The sequence below is a fragment of the Felis catus genome, chromosome B4 (assembly GCF_018350175.1).
Source record: "Felis catus isolate Fca126 chromosome B4, F.catus_Fca126_mat1.0, whole genome shotgun sequence".
Taxonomy (NCBI): domain Eukaryota; kingdom Metazoa; phylum Chordata; class Mammalia; order Carnivora; family Felidae; genus Felis; species Felis catus.
The window spans coordinates 59,507,481-59,531,842 of NC_058374.1; the positions used below are offsets into that span (position 1 = coordinate 59,507,481).

General features: G+C 41.1%; 1 protein-coding gene across 4 annotated transcripts in view; it reads left to right on the forward strand.

The window, feature by feature from the left end:
- SSPN (sarcospan) overlaps window positions 1-20,807 on the forward strand; it is a 37,167-nt gene extending 16,360 nt beyond the window's left edge. For 3 of the 4 annotated variants that reach the window (XM_003988505.5, XM_045061583.1, XM_045061582.1), the window contains exons 2-3: window positions 9,805-9,891; window positions 16,582-20,807. In XM_003988505.5, coding sequence (XP_003988554.1) covers window positions 9,805-9,891; window positions 16,582-16,947 — 453 coding nt within the window. In that variant the 3' untranslated portion in view covers window positions 16,948-20,807. Of the gene's footprint in view, window positions 1-9,212; window positions 9,298-9,804; window positions 9,892-16,581 lie in introns of all 4 variants that reach the window. The other variant, XM_006933572.5, reaches the window with a different exon arrangement.
- The last annotated feature ends 3,555 nt before the right edge of the window (window positions 20,808-24,362 follow it).

The following is a 24,362-nucleotide window of genomic DNA, read 5'->3' on the forward strand; positions in this document are numbered from 1 at the left end:
TGGTTATCTAGAATTGCCTTTTCACAGAGAGATTTTGACCTGGATCATGACCTGAGCAGAAATCGAGTCAGACACTTAACTGACTGAGCCACCCAGGCACCCCATCTACCGAGCTTCTTTTAAAACTAATCTCTTAGGTTGTCTTTGCAAAGCAAATATTGCAAATTGTTCCCCCCAACCCCCACAGGAGGATGGGGAAATGCATACATGACAGTGTGTGTTGTAACCCAAACTCTACCCAGGGTAAGCAGAATTTAGTCCTTGAATTACGAGAGTATTTCTTGACTAATGCTGTCCATTGACTATTTTTACTCTAAGGAAAAAACAAAAATGAAAAGAGTAAAACAGTGAAACTCTGGGTTTGGAGATTCCTAAGGCAAATGAAAAGGCACTGAATCCCTTCCTGATGTATGATGAGCCAAAGAAAATTCTCCTTAGCAAAAGTTGCTAGACATAAAAAGTTGTTGCTAGCTATAGTTTTGTTTTAAGTGGAAAAGAAGCTACTACTTGACACTTGGTTTAATAAAAACCAAGAAATTTTTTTTCAAATTTTTAATAATCTTCTGGGCTTTAATGCCTGTACATTAATATTTGTAGTGTTTAGAGACAGATGGTTACAGCTTTCTCTCGCATCTTGATGTTTAATACTGCCATAAACTCTTTGGTTGATTTTGAATCTTTATATTTATATCACTTTTGGAATTTCCCATTAGTATCTGTGCACTAAGTTTGGCTAAAACAATTATACTTTATTTTTTATGTTTATTTCTTTTTGAGACAGAGACAGAGACAGAGTGCGAGCAGAGGAGGGGCAGAGAGAGAGAGAGAGGGAGGCACAGAATCCAAAGCAGGCTCCAGGCTCTGAGCTGTCAGCACAGAGCCCTATGTGGGGCTTGACCACACAAACCATGAGATCATGACCTGAGCTGATGTTGGACGCTTGACCGACTGAGCCACCCAGGTGCCCCCAATTATGCTTTTTCTTTCTTTCTTTTTTTTTAAAGGTGATACTAATCTTGGATCTGCTTTGGACAGAAAATATTTTTAGCTGGACAGTAGTTTTTCAGAAATTAAATGCTTGTCTTTGTAAAACCATAATAGTGTAATCAGAGAAACATATGCAGCTCAGCATGGTTACCAAGATTGGAATTTCCTGGGTAGTAGAGAATAAATAGTTTTGATGCAGAAGGCAAAAGAAGCAGAAAATGAACTTTATAACTCTTAGGTATTTGCAAACTATTTATGTCAACACTACTGGAAAGATTTTTGAAAAGTGGGCCCTTGCTATGAGAGCTAAAGTAGCCCAAGTCACTAAATGAATAGATTTGTTTATTTATTTGACACATGTATATTGACTGCTACATACATGCTGGGTATTGTGTTACGTCTTTCACCTCTCCTGTCGCACATAATCCTTACAACAGTTTCTGAAGTGGGCATTGTTGATCATCCCACAAGTGATGATGGTACGGAAGCTTGAGGAAGTTAACCTGTCCAGGACAAAAAGCTAGAATGTGGTGGAGGTGGGTTTTGAACCCAGGTCTGTCAGATCCAGAGCTAAGATATATGGCCTCTGTCTCTGTCTTTACGCACGTGGACCATTTTGCTGTAAAACTTTATATAGTTACCCTCTGTTGCCCCTTTCCTGCAGGCATGTATAGGTTATCTTTTTTGGAGCCTGTTAGGTCTTAGATAACTTAGAGCAGATACATGTTGTTGGAATAACAGACCCAGCAACGTTCTCATGAGAAAAAGCCGTGAGTCAATCTTCTTTTTTTTAAGGGGTCAGTGGGCATTACCAGTTCAGTTTTTGAGAGGGAACATACCGCTTTGAGGACTTATCTGCATTTTGCTAATTACTAAATGTCCTGTTTATGGGAAAAAGAAGCAATGATGTTAAGTCCTATGTTCTCCATGGCTCCTCTATGACTGACATAGGATGTATCTACTAAGGCATTTGTTTACGGTCACTGTGATTTTGGTCTCTTCTATTTACTGAAGTATCTCCAGATCCTCAAAGACTACCTGGCACGTGGTAGGTACAGAATGAATATTTGTTAAATGAACAGAATGAGATTATTTCTAAGATGTGATAGAGGGCTACATTTATATGTATTATTCATTTCAGCTCAAGTTTCAGAGTAAGTTATACTGGCACAGTTTGAGGTCCTATGAGATGGAGAAAAAACAATATCTACTGCAATTGCAGGCACATCATTCATGATCCTTAAAACAAATTATAAAGTGTTCTTTTCTCTATGTTATCCATGAAGAGGCTGAGTCTTAAAGACTGTGTCACCTTCTCCTGGCTGGGACAGTCATTTGCAATCGCAAAGACTTCTCCCCACTATGCCTCCGGAGTGGTACTTCACACCATTCAGCATGGAAGAGGAGCAGATAATGGAATGTTCTCTAAATATCTGCAGCTCTCACTTTGTTTACAGTGCTGTCCAGATTCCTCCATAGAGGTGGCCAGGCTGGGCGATGGTTAAGAGCCAGGCTCTGTACTCTGGTGCAGCCAGCAGCTCTATCTTTGCTCTGTGACCTTGAGCATAAAACCTTTTTGAGCGTTAGTTCCCTCATCTAGGAAATGGGGCTGATGATAGTGACTACTTCATAGGATTTTCATGAAGACCAAATGGGATCATTTACGTAGAGTGCTTAATTTAATGCCTGGCACGTTAAAGTGCTCAAAATTAGCATTAAAATGTCTAACCATTTAGGCTTGGTAATTAGCTTTTCTTATGTAAATATAAAGATTATGGAATATATTCACCGGTATCCACTAATACAGAGTAGACTGTGTGGCAGTTGTAACCAACACAGTGTAGGTGTTATCAGTTTTAAACGTGGTTAATTGGTAATTCATTTGTGAGCCCTTAAATACGCTCTAAATTTGATCTGCTCTAATAAACATATGAGTGACTTGCAATAATAATTATTATAATAATTACTGCCAGTGTTTCTCCCGTTATTTCTTAAGCATTATTGTAGGCGCCTTATTTACATTATCATTAATCTTTGAATTAACCATCAAAAGAAGGCATTGTTGTCTCTATTTCATAGATAAGGAAACTGAGGCTATGAAGAATGAGCTTTGTTCAAGATCATATAGCTACAAAAATAATAGAGTCAAGCATCAACTCTAGCCCACATTTTCCCACTGTGCAGCATTTAATTACACGTACAGTTTCCTAGTTGATTGTAACAGAACTAAAAAGCAGTTACCACTTGTTGAATGAACTGTTAATTAATGTTTCATGCTTTCAAGAGTTTTTTTCACCTTTCTTACCTCATCTGTTTAGGAGGAGTATTTTTGAGTCCGTTTACCCCAAAATGTAATTTAAAATAATAACTAATTATAATAATAAATGTGGGGAGGGAATAACCTCACAGTTCCACCATATTTAAGTCCTATTTAGCACCAAAAACTGTATTGTCTTTAAAAACTAATACACAGGAGGAAAAAAAACCACACAGTTGATTCAATGTCCCTTACGTTTAGAAAGGATGGGGGGTTTCGATGAGTGAACAGTAAGGAGGGATTTGTATGAGCTACTATTGACTGTTCATTTTCCCGCCTGGCCAAAACTGATCAAACGACATTACCCATGGCAATTAATTTTCCTATGCCTCACTTCTTCAACAAAGTAGGGATTAAACTGTAAATTTCTAAAGGGCAAAGACCGTATCTTATTCTTCTTTATACTCCCAGTATCTACCTCAATAAAGGTTGTTGAGCTAACCTCAGTGGGGAGTAATACCTAGATCAGGACAACCATTAATAGAAAGATCTGAAAGATTACATTGTACCAGTTCTTACTCCATTTCCACTCAGGAAATGAGCATTAGGATTGCTCTCTGGATCTCTCCCTCCCTTGCATCTTTTTATGTGATTCTGCAGGCTGGTTTCAGGGATTCCAAATAACTAGGAAAGAATAATGTGCCAAACTTTGCCCTTTAGTTACAGATGAATCCCACTTGGGAAGCAGATGCTTCTGTAAGAGAAGGGGCCGAGAAAAGGCAGAAAATGTGGTAGAGATGCAGGAGTGTGCTACAGCATTCCTGGTGGGCTTGTGACAGCTGACTGCGCACATCTCTTCCCAACTCTGTGTTCAGTGACTTCATGTTGTTAGCAATGAAGGGTTTTCCCTTCAATTTTAAGGATTCCTACGACAGAAAAGACTAAACTTCCTTATGAGAAAATTATTGTTATTATATCTCATTATTACTTATAATAAACAGCTCTTCTATAGGAAACCCCACTTGTCAGTGTATCACTCTAGACCTCAAACTTTCAGATAAACCCCAGACCAGGTGTTAGCATTTAGAAGACTATGTTTTTAGCTTAAACTACCTGTTCTGAAAGTGTGGCTTCAGGACTAGCAGCAAAAGCAACACCAGCATTACCCAGGAATTTGTTAAAAATGCAAATTTTTGGTCTCCACTGCAGACCAATTGGATAAGAAACTCTGGGGACTGGGCCAGTTTTTACCAAGTCCTCTAAGTAATTCTGAACCACCGGCTTCGACTTTGTCTTACCATAAGGCCGTGGCAATGACAATCCAGTAAAAATGCTTAAGTTATGCTAAAATATTCTCTCCCATCCTTCTGAAATCTTGATCCAATAAACATCTCTTAATAGATGCTCATGAAATGTTCTTTTATATATTATTTAAATCTCGGACACACCATGTGTTAATCAACAATTCTCCTGGGTGAGACTGCATTCAGTTGACAGATTGCAATATGTTTATCATTTGTTGAAAGTGATTTCTAATATTTGACCTTAAATCCTATTAAATAGATGAAAATCCACAGAAATTCTCTTAAGAAATATCCAGAGAAATATTTACAGTTCTGCTACATCTCTTGTTGATCAACTGTCTGTGCAAACATGAGAAGAGAGTTCATCTTGTTACTATATTGACAGAATATAAAGGTGAAAGTTGATTAACTTACAGGAATAGAGTCACATTTCAGGTCCACAAATGAGAGGGTGGGGGTGGAAGGAGGAGAGAAACCTTGAAAGGCATTTGACAGGGGAAGGTTGTATTCCCCAGATAGCCCTGTCAAGCAGCTCTGTCGACAACAAAAAGAAGAAAACAAATAAATTGGAGGCTGTGTGAATGTCACAAGACCAGAATATAAACACGTATGACATGGGGAGAAGTAAATACCAATAATTCACGTTCTCACAAAATGTTTTCGAGTGGGATCTTCTAGCTATGCCGGAATGAAAAGGAAAAAAAAAAATGATGTCTAGGTAAATTTCCAAGACACTGGTCCGGCACTCACCTTTTATTCATAATGCCAACCCTTAAAAAGCACCACTGCAGGTACAATAGGGCCAAATAACAAAAACAGAAACAGTGTGTGACAGGACTCAGGACTCATCCATCTAGAAATGGATCTAACATTCAGAGAACATTTCATCTCTGTTTAACTTTCTAACCCACAAGAGAGAATGCAGCCTTCACTCTAAGCAGACAAAGAATATCTTTAGACAGAAGGTGGAATTTAGCACTTCGGTTTTCTCTTTACACTAAAGAGAAAACGAATCGTAGACACGTGCATCCAAAAATTGATTTAAGATGATAGTAGTTGTCTTTTGTTCCCATTGAAAAAAAACTCATTCCAAGCTTTTCTTATTAGCATAATTCTCCATCTGTACATGAACTGATTGGACAAGTTCTTAAAGCCTCGCTGCGCTCTCTACACTACTTTCCCCGATGCTACCCCACTCTTATTTGGCTTTGTGCTCAGTGACACCACCTGTCCACCCCAGGCCTGGGTGTCTGGTCCAATGAGTGCCTTATTGAAAACCTTACATAACTGCTTTTTTCCTGTTCCATGAGGCTCACCTCACCAAATCTAATGGAAGCTCTGGCCCAGAATCCAGGAATGTTGTTCCAGATAGACCTGGCGGGTCTCTCATTAACATGAGCTCCTCCTCCCTGCCTGGGAAGTCAGAACACCCTGTCTTCCTGGAGCGTCCATGTCCTGCCAGCTCAGGAAACAAGACCCTTAGTCTGGCGTGAGAAATCTGATTACCTTCCCATGGCCACAAAGCTTTCAGTTTTAAGTTTCGATAAATGCTACTCTTCTAAAAGGTGCTGAACACCAATAAACCCTCTGATACAGAAGTATTGTTCTAATGTGCAGATCTGTAAGAAAAAGAAGTCCCCCCTCCTGGAACCCACTGAGCCCTAGCACAAGGCTAAGAAATTAAAATGTGTTGAGTTTAACCAGGTTCCATAGCAAATGTGCTATACAAAGATCTCAAAGTGAAATCCAAAAATCCAAGAGGGTAATCAGTTTCATAATATTTAGACATGTTATGAAGTAAAACCAAGATTATAAGAAGTATATTTAAGATGCTTTCTGTTCAAAAGAGTCAAAAATTCTGCATAATTGGGTAACTTGGCTCTTTTCTGTTTTCACTAGACTCTTTCTGCATGGTCTAGCATTTCTAATGGCTTCAATTACTTCACATATGCTGATGACTAACAAGTGTTTATCTGCAGCTCAGACCTCCTTCCTGAGCTCTAGGCCCCTGCAGTGAGTTTTGAATCCATGTGGGCATCTTCATTTTCCACTCCCATTCTGCTCTTCCTCTTGTATCTTGTGTCTCCTTAAATATCAACATCATCCACCTGGCAGCTCAAGTCAGGTGGCTGAGCACCTTCCTGACCCCTCCGACCCCAGCAGCCTTCACATCTGGTCTTTATTTAGGGCCCAAGGATTCTGCCTCCCTCGTGTCACTCAAACACACCCACTCTCTCTCCCCACTGCTAGCTGAGCTCAGGCACTCATCATTTCTCCATAGATGCACAATGGCCTCCTAGCCAGTCTTCCCTTCCCAGTGCATTCTTCACAGCCTGAAGGACCATTCTCAAGGGCAAAGTAGATCATACCATCCCTCCGCTTCAAACACCCTAGATGGAAACAAAAGTCCTTTGTGACCTACCTCCTGGCCATCTCTGTAAGCACTTCTTGTGCCTTCTCTTATCCTCTGCACTGGAGCTATGGGAGTCCTCGATGTTTACTCTGCACTTCTGCATGCCTTTGCACCTGCTGGTACTTTCTTGACCCTTCCTCACATCCATCTCCTAACTAGTTTCTGCTTATCCTTCCAAATCCATCTCCCTTCAGGAAGTCTCCCCCAGTTGCCTTTGGGTTAATCACCCCTCCTGTGTATTATGGAAGATGAGGTCCTAGTACTTAGATGGTATTCTAACTTCACTGTGCTCTCTTTCCCCACTGGACTGAGAGAGAGAGCTCCTTGAAGGCTGAGACTCTATCTTTTCACCTCTCAGTTCCCAGAGCTGTGCAAAGGGTCTGGCTAGTGTATGTCCTCAAAAGAGTTCTGTCAGTTGACCATGAGAAATGCCCTAGAATGAGGTCATATGTTCCTGGGCACCTTCTTGCTGGAAACTGGCCTAATGAAAGCTACAAAGGAGTAGATACTACTAACGTGGGAAAATTTGTTCAAGCAAGGCACAGAGGCAGATTTTTAAGATGCGGGTCCAGTTAGGCCTGATTGCTGGAATGTGTCTCTCATAAAGACAAAGAGAGGAGTCTTGGCAAGTGCCAGCTTCACAAGAGCCTCTGGGGACAAAGATAGCCACGTGGGAGAGAGCCCAACCCCGTGCATGCACCTGCAAACAAACACTAACAAGGGCGTATAGGCACGTGCTTCAGGATTTAACAATCCTCACAGAAGCAAGTTGAGGAGCCTCCATCTGGTTTGTTGCAAATGAACAAAAAAGGAGGTCTTTCTTCCATTGTTTCAGTTGTGTAAATTCTTAATGTGACAATACATAGTAAGTCCCTACAGGTCTTATCAAACTTCTACCTAACTTTTAAAAATGAACTTTGAGAAAGAAGTTCATCTCTGACTTGGAAATGTCAGTCATGTTGTGGTCTACACAAATAACTTCAGTATCATTACTCTACATCTGCCGGTCCTCTGCTGAAAAGTTGCCTCCCTGGGTCCTACCTGCTTTGTTTTCTACCCAGATCTCTCCAGCCTGTGCCATGCTCCTGTATTTTAATGCTATATCCCTGTGCTGGGAATGTTACTTACTATTAATTTATCAGCCAGTCCAAATGATGGAAGAGCCGGCACTAAAGGAAGGTCTGGCTTTTGGCATCACGGCCCAGTAGAAACCTGAACAGCGCTCAATTTGAGAACCCACGGGGGCACAAGCAAGTTACTGATTATGTAAACAAGGAGAGACTAGGATAGAGGCATTACCCTAAAATGCTATGTTGATGTTGTAAGTAAACAGTTCTGCTACCCTGTGGTGTAAAGCTAGCCCTAGGGGTAGAAATTATTACCAAACCAGTCATTTAATGGCTTACTAGGTGACACTCAGTGGCTTACTAGGTGACACTCAGCTACCCTTCAAACATCCGTCTCTAGGAAAACCGTGCTTAGCAGAAGATGCGATTCTGTTGCTTAGGGTTTCTATCCTAAAGTACAACTTAGCAACATTTTAATGTTTCCAAAATTAAGTGTGAACAGATACACTTTGATTAGAAACTCTAAATCACATTTGCAAAACTTCAGGGCACTAAAAAAGAAAATCTGGTTTGACAAAGCAGTCGAGTATCTTTTGTCTCAAAGTTGCCATTCCTCTTCCCAGCGTCCTCTCAGCCAGACACGTCACTTTCTTTCCTTCATGGACACTCAGACACGTGGGGATCACTTACTGTTTCTCCCTTGCCAGTGTCCTCCTATCAGCATGCAATAGCCAAGACATACAGATTCTGCTAGGACCACACCTTTCCTCTCTGCCTCTTTCCCTGACTTTGTGTCATCTCAGCTCCGGCCCACCTGATATATTAATTCTGCTTAGATTAGTAAAATAATAATCCTGATGTGGGTTGGATGCCAACCCACCCAACACCACTGCTCATTTTCCTGAAACGTGATGCCTTGAATCATGTCATTTGTCTGATTAAAAATTTTCACGGGAGTCCCACTGCTTATGAAATCAATCCTGTATATCTAGATTTTTAACTTACCTTTCTGCTCTATGTCTTGTTATTTCGACTGCGGGTGTATGTTTACTACTCTCCCCCCACAATTGTGCCATCATACCTCTGTGCTATTGCTTGTGCTATTTCACCCAAACCACCCGGTTTGAGTGCTGGTTTCATTATTTACTAGCTTTGTGCTTCTGTTTCCTCATTTATAACATGAGGATCATAACAGCACCTGCTTCATGGGGTTTTGTGATGATTGCAGAGGAAATCCATACAAAGCCCTTAGAAGATGGCCAGCACAAAGTAAGTAGTCAGTAAATGTTAGCGATCATCATTATTATTATCATCATCCTTTTCAAGGACCATTTCAAATCCACCTCTTTAGTGAAGTCTTTTTAAATTGCCCAACTCAATGTTGTTTTTTTTCCTCTTTTTGTACTTCTCTGAATAGCATTTGACATGTAATGCCCTGCCTTAGAATAGCATGTCCACTTATCTTGGCCTAGACTGGACCGTACACTTATTGAGGCTGAGGAGGTTTTATTCATCGCTGTACACGCGAAAGGACCTGGCATAGCACCTGGCACATCAAAAGGACTTAATAAATACTGGCTAAATTGAAACAAATTGATTTTACTATTTTAAAAAACTCTGTTCCTCAAGCCGAGAGAAAAATAACACATAAAGATAAGTAAATGAAATGAGCACCTGGATAACAAGGATGTTATTGGTGAAAGACACTGAGATTGATGTCATTAGAATGCACGACTTGCCCTGATAACATCCTTCCGTCCATGTTCTCCATTGCAGGTCTGCCTAGTGGCGTATCTTGGTTTGTTTATGCTTTGTGTCTCATATCAAGTTGACGAACGGACATGTATCCAGTTTGTTATGAAAGTAAGTTGTTATTTTTTTCTCTTTTATCGTTTATCGTCACATGGGGGAAAAACACAAGTACAAAATAAAAGAATGATTTTTAAAGGGTTGCATATCAGATTATACTAGAAGTTGCATTTTTAGGCAGGCCAAAAAAATGTTTTAGGAGGGCCTTCATCCAGACCCCAAAGGTAATGCTGGTCTTTTTTTTTAAGTCTTAAGTTCCATGCACTAAGTTGGCATAGATCACATAAAGTCTGTCCTTCAATGCCCTTACAAAGAATTTTGAAAATTCATCAGTTCAGCAAAACACTTGGCCAGGGAAAAGGTGTCTCTATTACTGTCCACTTCCATATCTTGGGGTTTTTTAGAATATTTTAATATGGAAGCAGTCTAAGTGTATTTCCTCTTGTAGGTGGGATCACTGAGACAAAAAAAGTACATTGGGTGCATCCAAATGATCTGTGCCAAGAGCCTGAGGGTATTGGGTGGGGGGGAGGTAGGTGGGTAGGATATGCATGGTTTAACGTGTGTGTGTGTGTGTGTGTGTGTGTGTGTGTGTCTTTCACGTGCATGTGATTTTTTTCTCCATTAAAGACAGTGTATTCGGCCGGAACCCATTCAAGTACACAGCATTTTCACTGCACAGTAGAATCTAGTCCAAAGGGAAACATAGACACACCCTTTTAGAGTTCAGGGAGATAAAAACCCAACCCAGCAATCAGAGCTAGGAGAAATCAAATTCCTACATTTTCTTTCAACCACTTGTAGCAGACAACAAAATGTTTTCTGTAATATTCGTTCGTTGGGTATTTTTTTTTTTTTTTGGTCCACTCACACTGTTTACTTTTCTTCATAACCAAGCACATAACAATTAGATACTTCTTTGTTCACAAGAAAGCATAATGCATAAGAGTAAGTCAATTCTATTATTTAGAAATTACAAAGAGGCAGAAAAGATGTTTTTTATTCTAGTATGGTTGAAGTGGTTGACATAAAAAAAGCAAAGTGCTTATATTATATGTATATATATTTAAATCATGTTGTAAAAGGGTAATAATGGAATAAAAGTGCTCACATTATATTAACTAGTCAAAAAAAAGCTGGCTACACAAAATCTATGGTGTGATTCTACAGAAAAAAAAATAGCTCTCAGTGCATAGAAAAAATGGTTATCTGTGAGTAGTGGGAGGATAGCTGAATTTTGTAGTTTCTTCTTTAATTCTGAAATGTTCTCCAATAGTTAGACATAACTTTTCTAATTAAAAACATAATGGGGGTATCTGGGTGGCTCAGTCGGCTAAGTGCCCAACTTCCGCTCAGGTCATGATCTCACAGTTGGTGAGTTCAAGCCCCACATCAGGCTCTGTGCTGATAGTGCAGAGCCTGCTTGGAATTCTCTCTCCCTCTTTTTCTGCCCCTCCCCTGCTCTCTCTCTCTCTCTCAAAAAATAAATAAGTAAACTTAAAAAAAATAATGGATTCTTTAAAAAAAAAACCCGACATAATTTGGTGGATATACCTACATTTGGAAATTTTAATCTTTCTGTCTGAGGGTGTTCCTTAAAGAAGGCCAGAGAGAGCAGACATCAGTCCATGTTTACTGTTTTTGTAGAGGTCTCACTAAACACAATAAGGCTTAGTGATGAATTAAAAAAAAACAAAACAAAAAAACCCCTGGAAGCCTGATAAGAAATGGCCTGTTAAATTACAGGGACCTCTTTCACTAGGTAAAAAGTGCTCTACACTAGGTTCATCAGCTTATGTGAAATGCCCTTGTTTCCCCTCCAGATGACGCAGCAGAGGCCCCCAAAGCCACCTCAACATCTGCACTTGAAATAAGGAGCAAGGGCAAAAATAAAATAAAAAAGTCACTGCCAATGTCAGCCAGGTTGAGAATTCCCCACTAGGAAGATCTCATTAGCCACCTTTTTTTTTTTTTTCCACCTGTGACAGACATTGACAAATACGGAGGCACTTTTCTCTTCTCCTGAATGTGACCTTTAGTGATGCTTGCTGCCAGCTCTCTAAGGTGCCCGCTACATTATCTTCAGGTCTAAAATGAGCTTCGGTCAATCTCCAGGTTTTCCAAAGGCACAACAGGTTACAGCAGACTTTCCTTGTGTTTCCACACCATTGGATGGGGGATGGGGGGGAGGAACGAAATGGATCTTCATGATGTGTTTCTCACTTAGCCTTACCGCATTTTAGTGCCTGCGTATGGATACCCTGGCTTCTAAGCTTTGTTGAAGATTTTTTCTCTCCTGTTGGAAGACCCAGATGGCCAGGGCAACCAGTCAGGGGGTGCTAACTGCGTCTCTCTGCAGCCTGAGCACGCGCGCGCGCGCGCGCGCGGACACACACACACACGCACACACACACACACACACATACACACCCTCCCTTTTTCTTGGAGACAATAGCCACGGGACTTGTCTTTTCATCTGAGGCTAGTGCAGTCCGCTCTCTGGCAGGCCCGCGACACCACCGGCGCATTCTTTCTTTCTCCCGGGGCTCTGCCCGCGGCCTTGGCGGGCCATTCGGCCTCCGATTGGGCCGCCTGCCTTTCCCCGTGGCCCTGTTTTCTCGGGGCTCACCTTGGTTATTTGCAGAAACGTGTCCGGTTCATGTGCTTGCAAACACTCCCGGGCACATTCCCCAGGAGGGCATTTAAGGCGCGCTCGCCTCGTGCCCACAGCCCGGAGGCCCCTGGGCTGCTGCTGCCGCCCCCTCCTGCGCGGCGAGCGGCAGCCGGGCCTCACCACCCCTGCCACCCGGGAAGGTAATTAAATCGAAGCCGAACCGCCCTCCTTCCAAAGTCACCGAGCGTTGAAGCCGCAGCCGGGTACCAATTAGAGGCAGCGAGCGAGCGGAGCCGCGCCTGGGCGCCGCTGTTACATAAGCTCCGGGGGCCTCGGCGCCCCCGCCCGCTGCCGAGCGCCAGACACACGGGCTGACACCGGCAAGACAAATGCGTCCCGAGCCAGGCTTTTATCAAGATATATTTGCTCGCATTCCCAAGGTCATCGTAAACACTTTCATTGATAGTTTATTCGTGCCGCGTAGGTAAAACAAGCCACTTGATTTTAAATTACAGATTCTAACCCAGAAGCTTGTTGCTGTCAGATGGATTAAAAGCCCGTGAAGGGGGGGAGGGGGAGCGGTTGGGGAAATGCTACAGCGTTGCAGATGTAGCCCGCAGGCCTGGGGGATCAAGTATACATTTATGTCTTAGCATGGATAAGAAATTTGATTCTGTGGTTCACTCCTGTTTACTTGGCCTGATGCTTTCACAGAGTGGTAGATGCAGGATCACAATGTGTGAGCTATGCACCAGTGAAAGTATTCATATTCAAGGAGCTAAGGGGCAAGGCTTTTGTTTGGGCTCCCAGCATATTTAAATTGCTCACTTAAAATTGAGCAATCCCTGTGTCTGTGTAAATGTTTACATCTTTTCTACAAGCCAAGCCTGCATTGTTACTCCCATATGACAGAGAATAAGACAAAGCCCGTAAAGTTGATATCCTAAGAGTCTTGAGAACTGGCAGCTCTTTCCATCTCTAGTAATTTGTTTATTGATTTCACAAATACTTAAACAGTGCTGCTATGTACTAGAGGCAGCTCTAAGCCCTTTACAGATATCAACTCTTTTGATCCTTATAATAAGCCTATGACCATAGGGCTATTATGATCATCATTCCAAGTTTAAAGGTGAAGTAACATAGGTGTGCAGGGGAATGATTATTTTGCTCCAGGCCCACAGCTAAGAAGGGGAGAATCAGGCTTGAAAGCGGGCAGTCTGGCTCCCCTATTTATGCTCATAACCATCACTCGGCTTGTACACTTGTTAAATGTCTTGAGCAAATCTTCCAATATCTAAGCCAAAAGGAGATCTTTTAAAAATAGGCAAAATTTGGGGGTACCTGGGTGGCTCAGTTGATTGGCTTTGATTAAGCCCTTTGACTTCGGCTCAGGTCATGGTCTCATAGTTCCTGGGTTCAAGCCTCACTTCCAGCTCTGTGCTGACAGCTCAGAGCGTGGAGCCTGCTTCGGATTGTGTCTCCCTCTCTCTCTGCGTCGTCTCTGCTTGTGCTCTTTCTTTCTCTCTCAAAAACAGAATAAACATTTAAAAAAAAAAACAGGCAAAATTCTCATCTCAGCAAATGGGTTTTCATGATTGTGTGAGAGAATAATATTTTTGCAGCCATTCGAATTATTTACAGACTGAAGGAGGGATTATTGTCATTGCCTCAAGATAGTGTCCCAATGAATGTTATAGAAATCTGCTAAGGATGTGTGTGTGTGTTGGAGGTGGGAGGGTTATTACAAGACTTCCTCAGTTCCAGCCATTGATGGCAATAAAATGTGCAGAGAAAACTCCAATTGGGGCCATTCTGCTAAGCAGATGACTCTCAGGTGGGAAATTACCCCTTTAATTTGGGCCTTCCCTCCTGGTAAAGTCACCAATGTACCCATGTTCCCAAAGCAAATAGCTCCCAGGTCCATGCTGCCTGCACTGGAAACACAGTTACAGTGGGTACACATGTACAACACCACCAGCACGATTTCATTTGGCTCTTGGTATCAGGAGTTTGAGGTCAATCATCAGGCCTGAATATTTCATAACAACACAGAATATTTCAAATATTCTGCTCCAATGTTCCCACAAAAATAAAAACTCCTACATTTTAGCCTAAGCACTATAGTTTTTGCAGGAAATATGGCCACAAAAATTTAGGTGATGTGTTCAATTTCACAAATTAAATATTTCCTTTTTAAATGTTTTAATGGTGCCCCTTGTATTTATCTGCTTCCCTTCCTCCAAGGGAGGACTAAACACATTGAATAGAAGTTATCCTTGTTGGAGCGCTTGGGTGGCTCAGTCAGTTAAACGTCTGACTTTGACTCAGGTCATGATCCCTCAGTTCATGGGTTTGAGCCCCACTACATCAGGCTCTGTGCTGAGATCTCAGAGCCTGGAGCCTGCTTTGGATTCTGTGTCTCCTTCTCTCTGCCCCTCACCCCCCTCATGCACTCTCTCTCTCTCTTTCTCTCTCTCAAGAATAAATAAACATTAAAAAAAAACCCTGAAAATTACAATAGAAAAAAGTTATCCTTGTTATGTCCTTGAGATATAAGATGTTTCAATAAACTGTTTCATGGATGAAAAAACTTGAGTTCCATCTGGCAATTCTTCAAGAGATTTGAAAAAGATTAGTGTGTGTGTTTATGATATCTTTGATGAGGACATGCAAAGAATCCATGCACTCCCTGGCTTTGCAGCCATGTTAAGACAAAGTGGCTTTAACCAGTTCCACTCTCTTCCTGTGCCCTTAGTCAAGCTTTCAAGCAAACTAGACACATGGATAGGGCACCAGCACACACACACACACACACACACACACACACACACCACATTCAAGAAGAAAAAAATACATTTTTAAGTATTCTATATTTAAGACTTGAAAACACTTGAAATTGTCACCCTGTGGAGAATAACTCATTTGGAGGACTTTTGTACACATATTTTATAATCTTGGCTATATGTTTTTATTTTAAACTACATATCATTGAAAGTAGAGAGAGTGCGTAATCTTTTCAGAGCTGCTTTAATCTAGCCCTGGACATGAGTAGAACTAATCTTACTTTGGGGAGTTCACATTCATGAGAACTGCCCTACAAACAACATTGGACTATGGTAATATACATCTCACATTAGGAACTTAGTTCAGTACACTAGTCCCGACAGTTGGGGACCCTGTTCCTCATCTAGAGCCTCAGTAGGTGGGACCAGAAACATTTCCAGTAGGTGAGTACAATCCCAAGAACATTTCTTGTCATATAACATGGTTTATATTGTGACTGTGTCAACAAGCACTCACAATTTTTGATCAACATCTTTCAGGTGTAGGCTACATGTCTTGTTCAGGGATTCCATGGTTCTTTAGCAGCAGAGTTGGAACTTGAACCAGACTTTTCCATCACAAGGCTATCACACAGGCCAATGTGTTCAGAGCCTCGGCAGCTGAGGAGCCATTTAGAGTTAATTTTTGTACTCAGGAACTAGATGGTTAGAGGTGGACTTGGGTTGACACTTGTAGGTGAGGAAGCTGACATCAAGTCGTCTACCTTCTGGAATCATAATTTTTTTTCTAGCAACCTCTTACTGGGGCTCCTGGCATTTCTGGACACAAGTTGGCAACCACTATATTGACCACGGTCATTTTTATTAACCTGTGTTGCTAGTTGATCGATCACTGCCAATTTTGGCCAATACAGTGTTTTCATTGCCTTCTAGCCTTTCATTTACCTTCTAGCCTTTCTGCAATCTTCATATGAGCAGCTTTTGAGGTCAAAACAATCATGGCATGTCTTTCAGGGACGGCTCTCATGTTTGGGATTCATCTAAAGTTTGCTACATCCATATACAAGTATCCACCATCAAGCTAATATTGTTGGCTTGGTGTATGCAAAGCACTCTGCATCCATATGGCAAATAAAAATACGATCAGGGCTTACGGATTGCTTCACTAACAAATCGACATGGAACCATTCCTATGTCACGAGTACTCTGTTACTGAAAAGACAACAGCCCCATCCTTCAGGGAGCTTCCTGCCAGAGAAGAAAAAGACCAGCTTTTATTAATGAGTTTTGTCAATAGTCACCCACTGTGCTTTGTAACTGGCAAGGTTTTCTTCTGCTTTCTTGCAGCTCTTGTACTTTCTGCTGAGTGCCCTGGGCTTGATGGTCTGCGTGCTGGCCGTGGCCTTCGCTGCCCACCACTATTCGCAGCTCACACAGTTTACCTGTGGAACAGCACTCGACGCCTGTCAGTGCAAACTGCCCTCCTTGGAGCCGCTCAGCAGGACCTTTGTGTACAGGGATGTGACTGACTGTACCAGCATCACCGGCACGTTCAAACTGTTCTTACTCATCCAAATGATTCTTAACTTGGTCTGCGGCCTTGTGTGCTTGGTGGCCTGTTTTGTCATGTGGAAACACAGGTACCAGGTCTTTTACGTGGGTGTCCGAATGTGCTCCCTGACAGCTTCCGAAGGCCAGCAGGAAAAGGTCTAACATACTCGCTCAAAGGTGGGAGAGAAAACAGCACACTGACTAGCTGGGGTCAAAAAAGGAAAAGGAAAAAGAGAAAGAAGAGGAAGAAAGGAAGAAAAAAAAAACTTTTGACAATAACTAATATTCACTGTTGTAAATGAATATTTTTCTATTTTTCAGGAAATAAGAGCATTTCTTCAGGTTTCTAGAGTATTTTTAAAAATTCTTACAGGGAAAATAAGATCCAAATTGACTTTAAGACATTAAAAGAACACTGAACGGGGAAGGAATGGCATACATTTATTTTTGCAGGTTGGAGTTTATTTCTTAGTACAGATTACCCCCACCCCCGCTTTCTGAACATAGAGCATTCCCATGAAAACTTCCGTGAACCGAAATGGCGTAAAGCGAAGGCACTGTTTTGTAGAAGCAGAAATCTTCAGATTTCTTTCGGTTGGCGAAAATGGGTGCTAATGTAGATATTTCCTAAAGCAAAATGGCGTAGAGCAAACTTTCGGATAGCGGGGAAAACCTGTACTCATTTTATTCATTATTTATATAATCCTCTTTCCTGCTCAGTTTATAGTGTGCATTGGCATTTCAGGACCACTTGCTAAATTTTGCAGTCGTTTCCAGAACTTCCCACCTCCCCCCATTCCTTTCACTATGCCTTGGAGAAAGGGGGGAGAGCTGAGCAACTAGGTTGACTCTCTGGATTTTCCCTGGTAGAGATGTCTTCAAGGCATGAAACAGCTTCAAGGGTCAGAGTAGAAAAGGAAGAGACTTTGCAAAGGCTAAATAATTATCAGCACCTGGGCTGGGGTGGAGGCCTTTTCTCTTCAGCTCCCTTAGTTTGGCTCTGTAAGTAGATCACTTACTAAATACTTTGGATGATTGTCTGCTTCTCAATAATTGAAAGTTGGTGGTAGTTGTATTCTTAATGATGTAGAAGGCTTAAAAATAATTACATTATGCTTCTATTCTACCATCTAAAACAAATCATTAAAACTAATTTCTACCTAATTGTTAATTATAATTATGCTCAGAAGCCTACTTAATGAGCCCTGTCTGTACTTATGTAGCACCATCGGCATTAGGAGAAATTACTCTCACAAGAGAGGAGGCTTAAAGATTCTTTCTTCTGAAAGCCAAGCTTTACAAAGGAGAAGAAAAAAATTTTTTTATTAATAGCTCAGGTTAAAAATACTCATTTAAACAAAAACAAGAGCATTTGTAATGGGAAATGTTTATACAAATAGCACATTTGTGATACGTTATAAAGTATCTCTCTTGGCAGCTAAGTACTTTTGAGGAAGACTGGGTAATGCCGAAGTGTTCCATTCACAAAAGTGCATCTGATATGCAATCCTATTATTGATATTTATATCCAGTCAACCTAGAGACTTAAACTAATGTCTTGATGTCCTTATTTGAGCATATGCCCATTGACTTGGAAGGTAATTTTTATTTTGTTTTGTTTTTAAGTTACTGTGACTTAAAAAAGCACAGGCACGCTGGGGTGGGAGTCTTTTCTCTCTTACTTGGTTCTGAACAATACCAATATTTTAAGGAAGGAGCTCAGAATGCAAATGCATGCAGCATTAATATTATCAAGATCTTTCTCTCTTAGCATGCTCTATTGAAATCAGAAATTCAAGATAATAATTGAGATGAATTTGCCTCTCCACATTGCCTATTGATATACTCTGCTAGTCATGAAATTCTACCCTAAAAGAAAATCATTTTCTTGTTTGCCTTAGAAAATAGTTGAACAATTCCATTGGTTGTGACGACAGTGTCAATTTCTACACAATATAAATATCCAAATAAAAGGGAAAACATTAAGTCAGTTAGTTGGAGAATTGTAAAAAGCTTTTATGTCCTCCAGATAAAACACCTGATTAACAGATGTTAAAACCTTTTTTTTTAATGTATTGACTTGCTTAAAAAATGGCCTTCCTACAAACCAGCTCAGGCCAAGAACTCACACTTAGTGGATAAGACTCTGGAGCAGAGGTTGGATTACATGCAAAAACTATATCGAGAGAACACCAAGCATCCGGATGATGACCTAAAAAAAAAAACAACAATAACTGAATCCATTCTGATTTGGACAGTTTTTGACATAAAGAAGAAAATGACAGAGAATCTGAAATATTGTAGGCTGTTCTATAAAGAGAGAGAAACTGATGATTTAATGCTAATTGCTATGAATCAGGCACCACTAGAAGCACACCCTGAATTCCTTTTTATAGCAAACACTACCGGTTTTATATTAGAAAATTAAAAGTCTACACATCACTAAGGTGCTCAATGTTTTACAAACAATTCACAGGGTATTTCACATGGTAGAATAACTTTAGCTTATGTGTTTCTTTTTCTAAATAATGCAACCAGAAAAGGATGAGACAGTAAGTTTGATAATAATCAGGATATATATATATATATATATATATATATATATATATAATTATGTATGTAATTAAATCATTCTTAAATCTCCAAAGGAAAAAAATAATCATAAGTGAAGGAAGGAACAAATAAATAAAGAAGGAAAGAAACCAAGAAAAGATTCCTGTGCTGTGAACTCACTGAGTATTGATACATGTAAGAATTGTGTTGCATGAATAACAAACTGCTTTACGCTGGATTTAAAGTATTTTGAGGTTGTGTTTTGCAAATATTGAAGTTACAATAACCGGCAACAGAAAAGGAACAGAGACACAGCTTTACACTTAGCAAAATGTTACATTTAAAATCTGACAAGGAGCCAAGATGGTGACTGTCTCTTCTAAACCATAAAACAGTAAGATTTGCGCAATCCTCCTCCTCTTCCACCTCCTTCAGGAGAATTAAATGAATCAAGACTTTGGAAAGAGTGGAAACTGCCGGGACTTGGCAGTACTTGAAATAGGAGGAATACAGCAGCCTAAATGTACAGACTTTGTAACCAAGCCCACCCGATCGGTCTGTGCCTTCACGTGACCACCATCTGTGCCTCCCTCGCTCTGTCCAAATTTGTGGAGGCAGCTCCTTGGAGCCAAGCCTAAAAATATAGCTACACCAGGCCCTAGAAACTGTAGTCAAGTAACAGGCCTGACTTTTTTCCCCTCTTTGAATTAAACGTCTGTCTATATGATCTCTTTGGAGGGGTTTCCAGCTGCAATAGCCATGTGTTCTGACAGCGAGAGCCCATTATGTGTGTGTTTTCTGTTCACGGGCAGGACATCAGAATCTCTTAATATTCTTGTACTTCTCCTCTTGCATGCATTGTATCTGGAATATGTTTATAGATTTTTAGTAAAAGGTGGGGTAGGGGTTATCCAAGGAAGATTCTGAAGGACAACAGTGGAGCAGTTATTTAACCAGAAACAAACTGAGAAGTTGCCCTGAAAACCAATCCTATCCTGTCACAAAACATACCTTCACATTTTCTAGTAATTACCTCTCAACTATTGCCATGGAGCCGTTAATTTCTGTAAATCATGCTGGCTATCAGTTTTTACTATACTCGGAGAACTCTGTCATGTTTTTAGATGTACACTGAGTATTCAGGACAGTGTTAAAAAGAGCTGATGGCCAAATATACTGACTTGTGGTGGAAACATTTGTTTCGATGAAGGCTCAGTGTTTCAGCCTGGGCAATGAATACCTTAATTCTTTTCTTCTGATTGTCTCGATTATCTTCTTGATTATCTCAAACGATTATCCCCTTCAGAAATATCGGTCTGCATTTTGGTGTTGTGATTTCATTTTCCTGCCATTGATGAAATAATGAATAGAAAACAAAGTGCTTTCTACAGGTATGAAGTGGTGATTTTTAAAGGAGATGCGTATGTGCAGGTTTTCTTTGTTAATAAACTTTTCATAATCTCTGAAAACACCGTGTTTGGATGTGCTTTGCAGTACGTTGCATGTGAACTTGTGTACAGAAAAACCTCTCAGGTTAGTGTTTACTTCCAAAATTAGGTTTTGGAATAGATGAGAACTCATACTCATTTTGACTCCTTTATTCAGGGACTGTCTCTATTTTGGTACCTGCACCCACTGTGGAAGTCAAGGTTATAAACGCTCCCCAGGCCTGAGCTGAAAAAAGATCTTGCAAAAAGTACTTGGAATGCTGATTCTTAATTTATATCTATTAATGTCAAGTAAAGCTTGGCCTGGAGAAAGGAACACACGTTTGAGTGCTGCACATTCAATCATATCCTACATTTAATTATATGGAAAAACACATGGCCTAATTCCATTTCAAATCTGAATGCAGGGACTCCTTATGAACTCTGAGGCAATTTAAATAGTTGATTATACTGTAAAATGTGGTGGTTCCTTCTGTTTAATTTAGTTAGAAAGGCTTGTAGAGTGTGAAAAGAAAGGAATAATGACTTAGCATACACTCTCTGAGGTGGATTTCCTATCCTTAGTGTTAGGGCTGCAGGTCTCAGGGGGTGGAAATCTGACTGCCACTTTCCGGCTGTGTGACTTTAGACACACCATTTCATGTTCAGCTTCCTCGTTCGTACAGTGGAGAAAAACATAACTGCCTCACAGTATCATGGGGAAGGTTACACGAAATAGCACTTAGCAAAGTAACTGGCTCCAAGAGGCTTAGTAGACATTTGGATTCTTCCATCCTTAGCTGGGTTCTGCAAGCCTGTGATGCTTCTCATCGATGCAGGCTCCAGTCCCCATATCCAATTGGAAAAAATGGCTCTGCTTTGCTAACTCCTTTGGTGACTCCCTCTTTTATAAACCAGGAACATTATCAAAGGAGCCTCCAGCAGAAATTCTGCTTTTTTTTTTTTTAATTAGGTTCCACACTCAGTGTGGACTCATGACCCTGAAATCAAGACCTGAGATGAGATCAAGAGTTGGATGCTGAACTGACTGAGCCACCAAGGCACCTCAGAAATTCCACTTTTAAAATAAGATAGCACCAACTCTTATTGATGATAGTGCACAGAATTATGGGCTGGCGGGATCCCTATTTGTTGGTTTATGCATCTGGATGTTTCCCAATTGTGGCCATCTTTTCTCGGCTCCTTCCTTCAGGAAGACCTAGAAGCTGAGGCATTTCTTCTGACTTTCATGTCACTTTGAATTATTTTGATAGAAGTGTGTTTAACCCCAACATTTTCAAATGAAGCTTCATTGAGCTCTGGTACATTATCAGTCCCCTGTATTTTAGGTTGTGATGTACAACCCCTCATTTATTTAAAAACCAACCACCAACCACCTTTGCTATGCTTCACTCTGTGGGTCGCTGATTCTCATTCAAGAATCATAAAAACGTCTAGTTTTGAGCGTAGTCAGCAAATACCAACCGGAGCTTCATTCTCCATATTGGATATGAAAACACTTCATATAAATCTTTAAATTTGTGGCAAGTTATTGAAATTATACGGCCAGAAATCTACTTTTTCCCTTGATAGAGTCTGTCTATCTTTATAGCTCATAAGTTATTATATTTATGTTAAATTATTTTTTTGTTTGACAGACTCATCTTTATGAAGTACAGGATTAATATCGGCTATTTTATTTTTAAAATTCAGACTGTAAGCAAATAAAAATGAAACTAATGTATGGGGGTGCCCTCTTGAAGACAGCAACTCATTCTTTCATTTCTTTCCAACAAATATTTATCTATGTTTCTTGATCCCTTCCAAAGCATAGGATCTGAGAGGAAATCTCTTTTGTTGTTGTTTGGGAAGGTCACGAGAAAGATCCTTTAATCAGAGGCACACGGGACATATGCTCCTCTGTTATTCTTGGGAAAAAGCAGATACGGGGCCACGATCCAGATTTCCACAGAGACATGAAGCCTTGTGTTCAACAAGGCTCTCTGACTGGGGCAGGAGGGATGTGGAGGCCTGGAGAGTCTCCTGTGGCACGCCCTGCCCCTTTGACCAGGAAGTTGGCTGGAGAAGAAGGTGAGCCTCCCTGCTGCCGGCAGGAATTGTGGAGGAGGCTTGGCTAATGCCTGATGAGGGAGCTGGACGAGAAGATATCTGTGGGCAGTTTGGGGGCCTCTGCACCTGGAGATTTAGGACTATGTCTCTCTCTGGATGGGGTGCCCTGCTTCTTCTTTCTACCCAGCCGCCTTTTCTCAGAAGCCCACACTGTGTTGTCTCTGCCCGGCCAGGTACGATTGTAGAGGGCAAGACGGTGACTCGCAAGGACCACAGGGGGCTGTGGCCAGAGAAGATGACTGCCATCTCGTGCAATCCACTCCCGACTGGTCTCCCTACATCTTCCTACGCATGTTTTAATGGACTGTTGGTGACCCAGTCACCAACAGGCTTGAAAGTGGTGTGCTGGCCACAGTGAGTTAGCAGAGGTACAGGCAATAGAGTCTGAAAATTATGTGACGAAAGTTGTCAATCGCCTCAATGGATCATTTTTAATTCTCTTTCACTCAGGATAGAATTCATGTACTCTTACAAAATAACCAATGATCCATCAGGTATCTTTATGGGCACGAGTAGACTTTTAAGTTTTTATTAATTTTTTTTCTCAATTGCAACAAAAGTGACTATACAATTGAAAAGAGAGAGAGATTGTTTCAATATACAGAAGCTTAGGACCACGGACGCTGAACATGGCTATTAAACTAACGGCTGGGAACATGCACTCAGGCAAATGCAGGGAGGAATGATACCATAAGTATGTTTGGGGTCTGGATGAAGTGACCACAAGTGAAACCCTGGATTCCAGTTGGCCTCGCCTGGGTTAGAGTAGGAGCAGCCATCTTGGTGCGACCCTCACACCCACCCACCGTCAGATATTAAAATTGCTTTGGACAAGGGTGCCTGGGTTGCTCAGTCAGTTAAGCGTGTGACTTCGGCTCAGGTCATCATCTCGCAGTTTGTGAGTTTGAGCCCTGCGACGGGCTCTGTGCTGACAGCTCAGAGCCTGGAACCTGCTTCGGATTCTGTGTCTCCCTCTCTCTCTCTCCGCCCTTCTCCTACTGGCACTTTGTCTCTCTCTCTCTCTCTTTCAAAAATAAGTAAACATTAAAAAAATTTTTTTAAATAAAATTGCATTGGACAGTTGGGGATAAAATGACCAACAAGGTCATTCTCTACTCTTCCAGAGAAGAGACTGCTGCCCCTCCCCCACCTCATTCTACAGCTTTCCCCCTCCCATCCCCTGTCCCATTTTTATGACACTCAATCGACTCAGGTATCCTAACTCAAATGCCCGGGCGTTAAAACCTTAAAATACAGAGGTCCCTATAAATATTGTTTTCATTTGAATAGGATATTCCTAAAGATCAGGAAGCTTCAGTTCCAGATAAATGAGGCATGATGCCAGGGCAGGGAGACCTGCCCAGTAGTCTTTCAAACTCAGCCATGTAGGTAGCCACCTACTCTGTCTGACCAACAGCATCATAGTTGCAGAGCTGGTGGGACTTGGAGAACATTTCCCATTAGCCT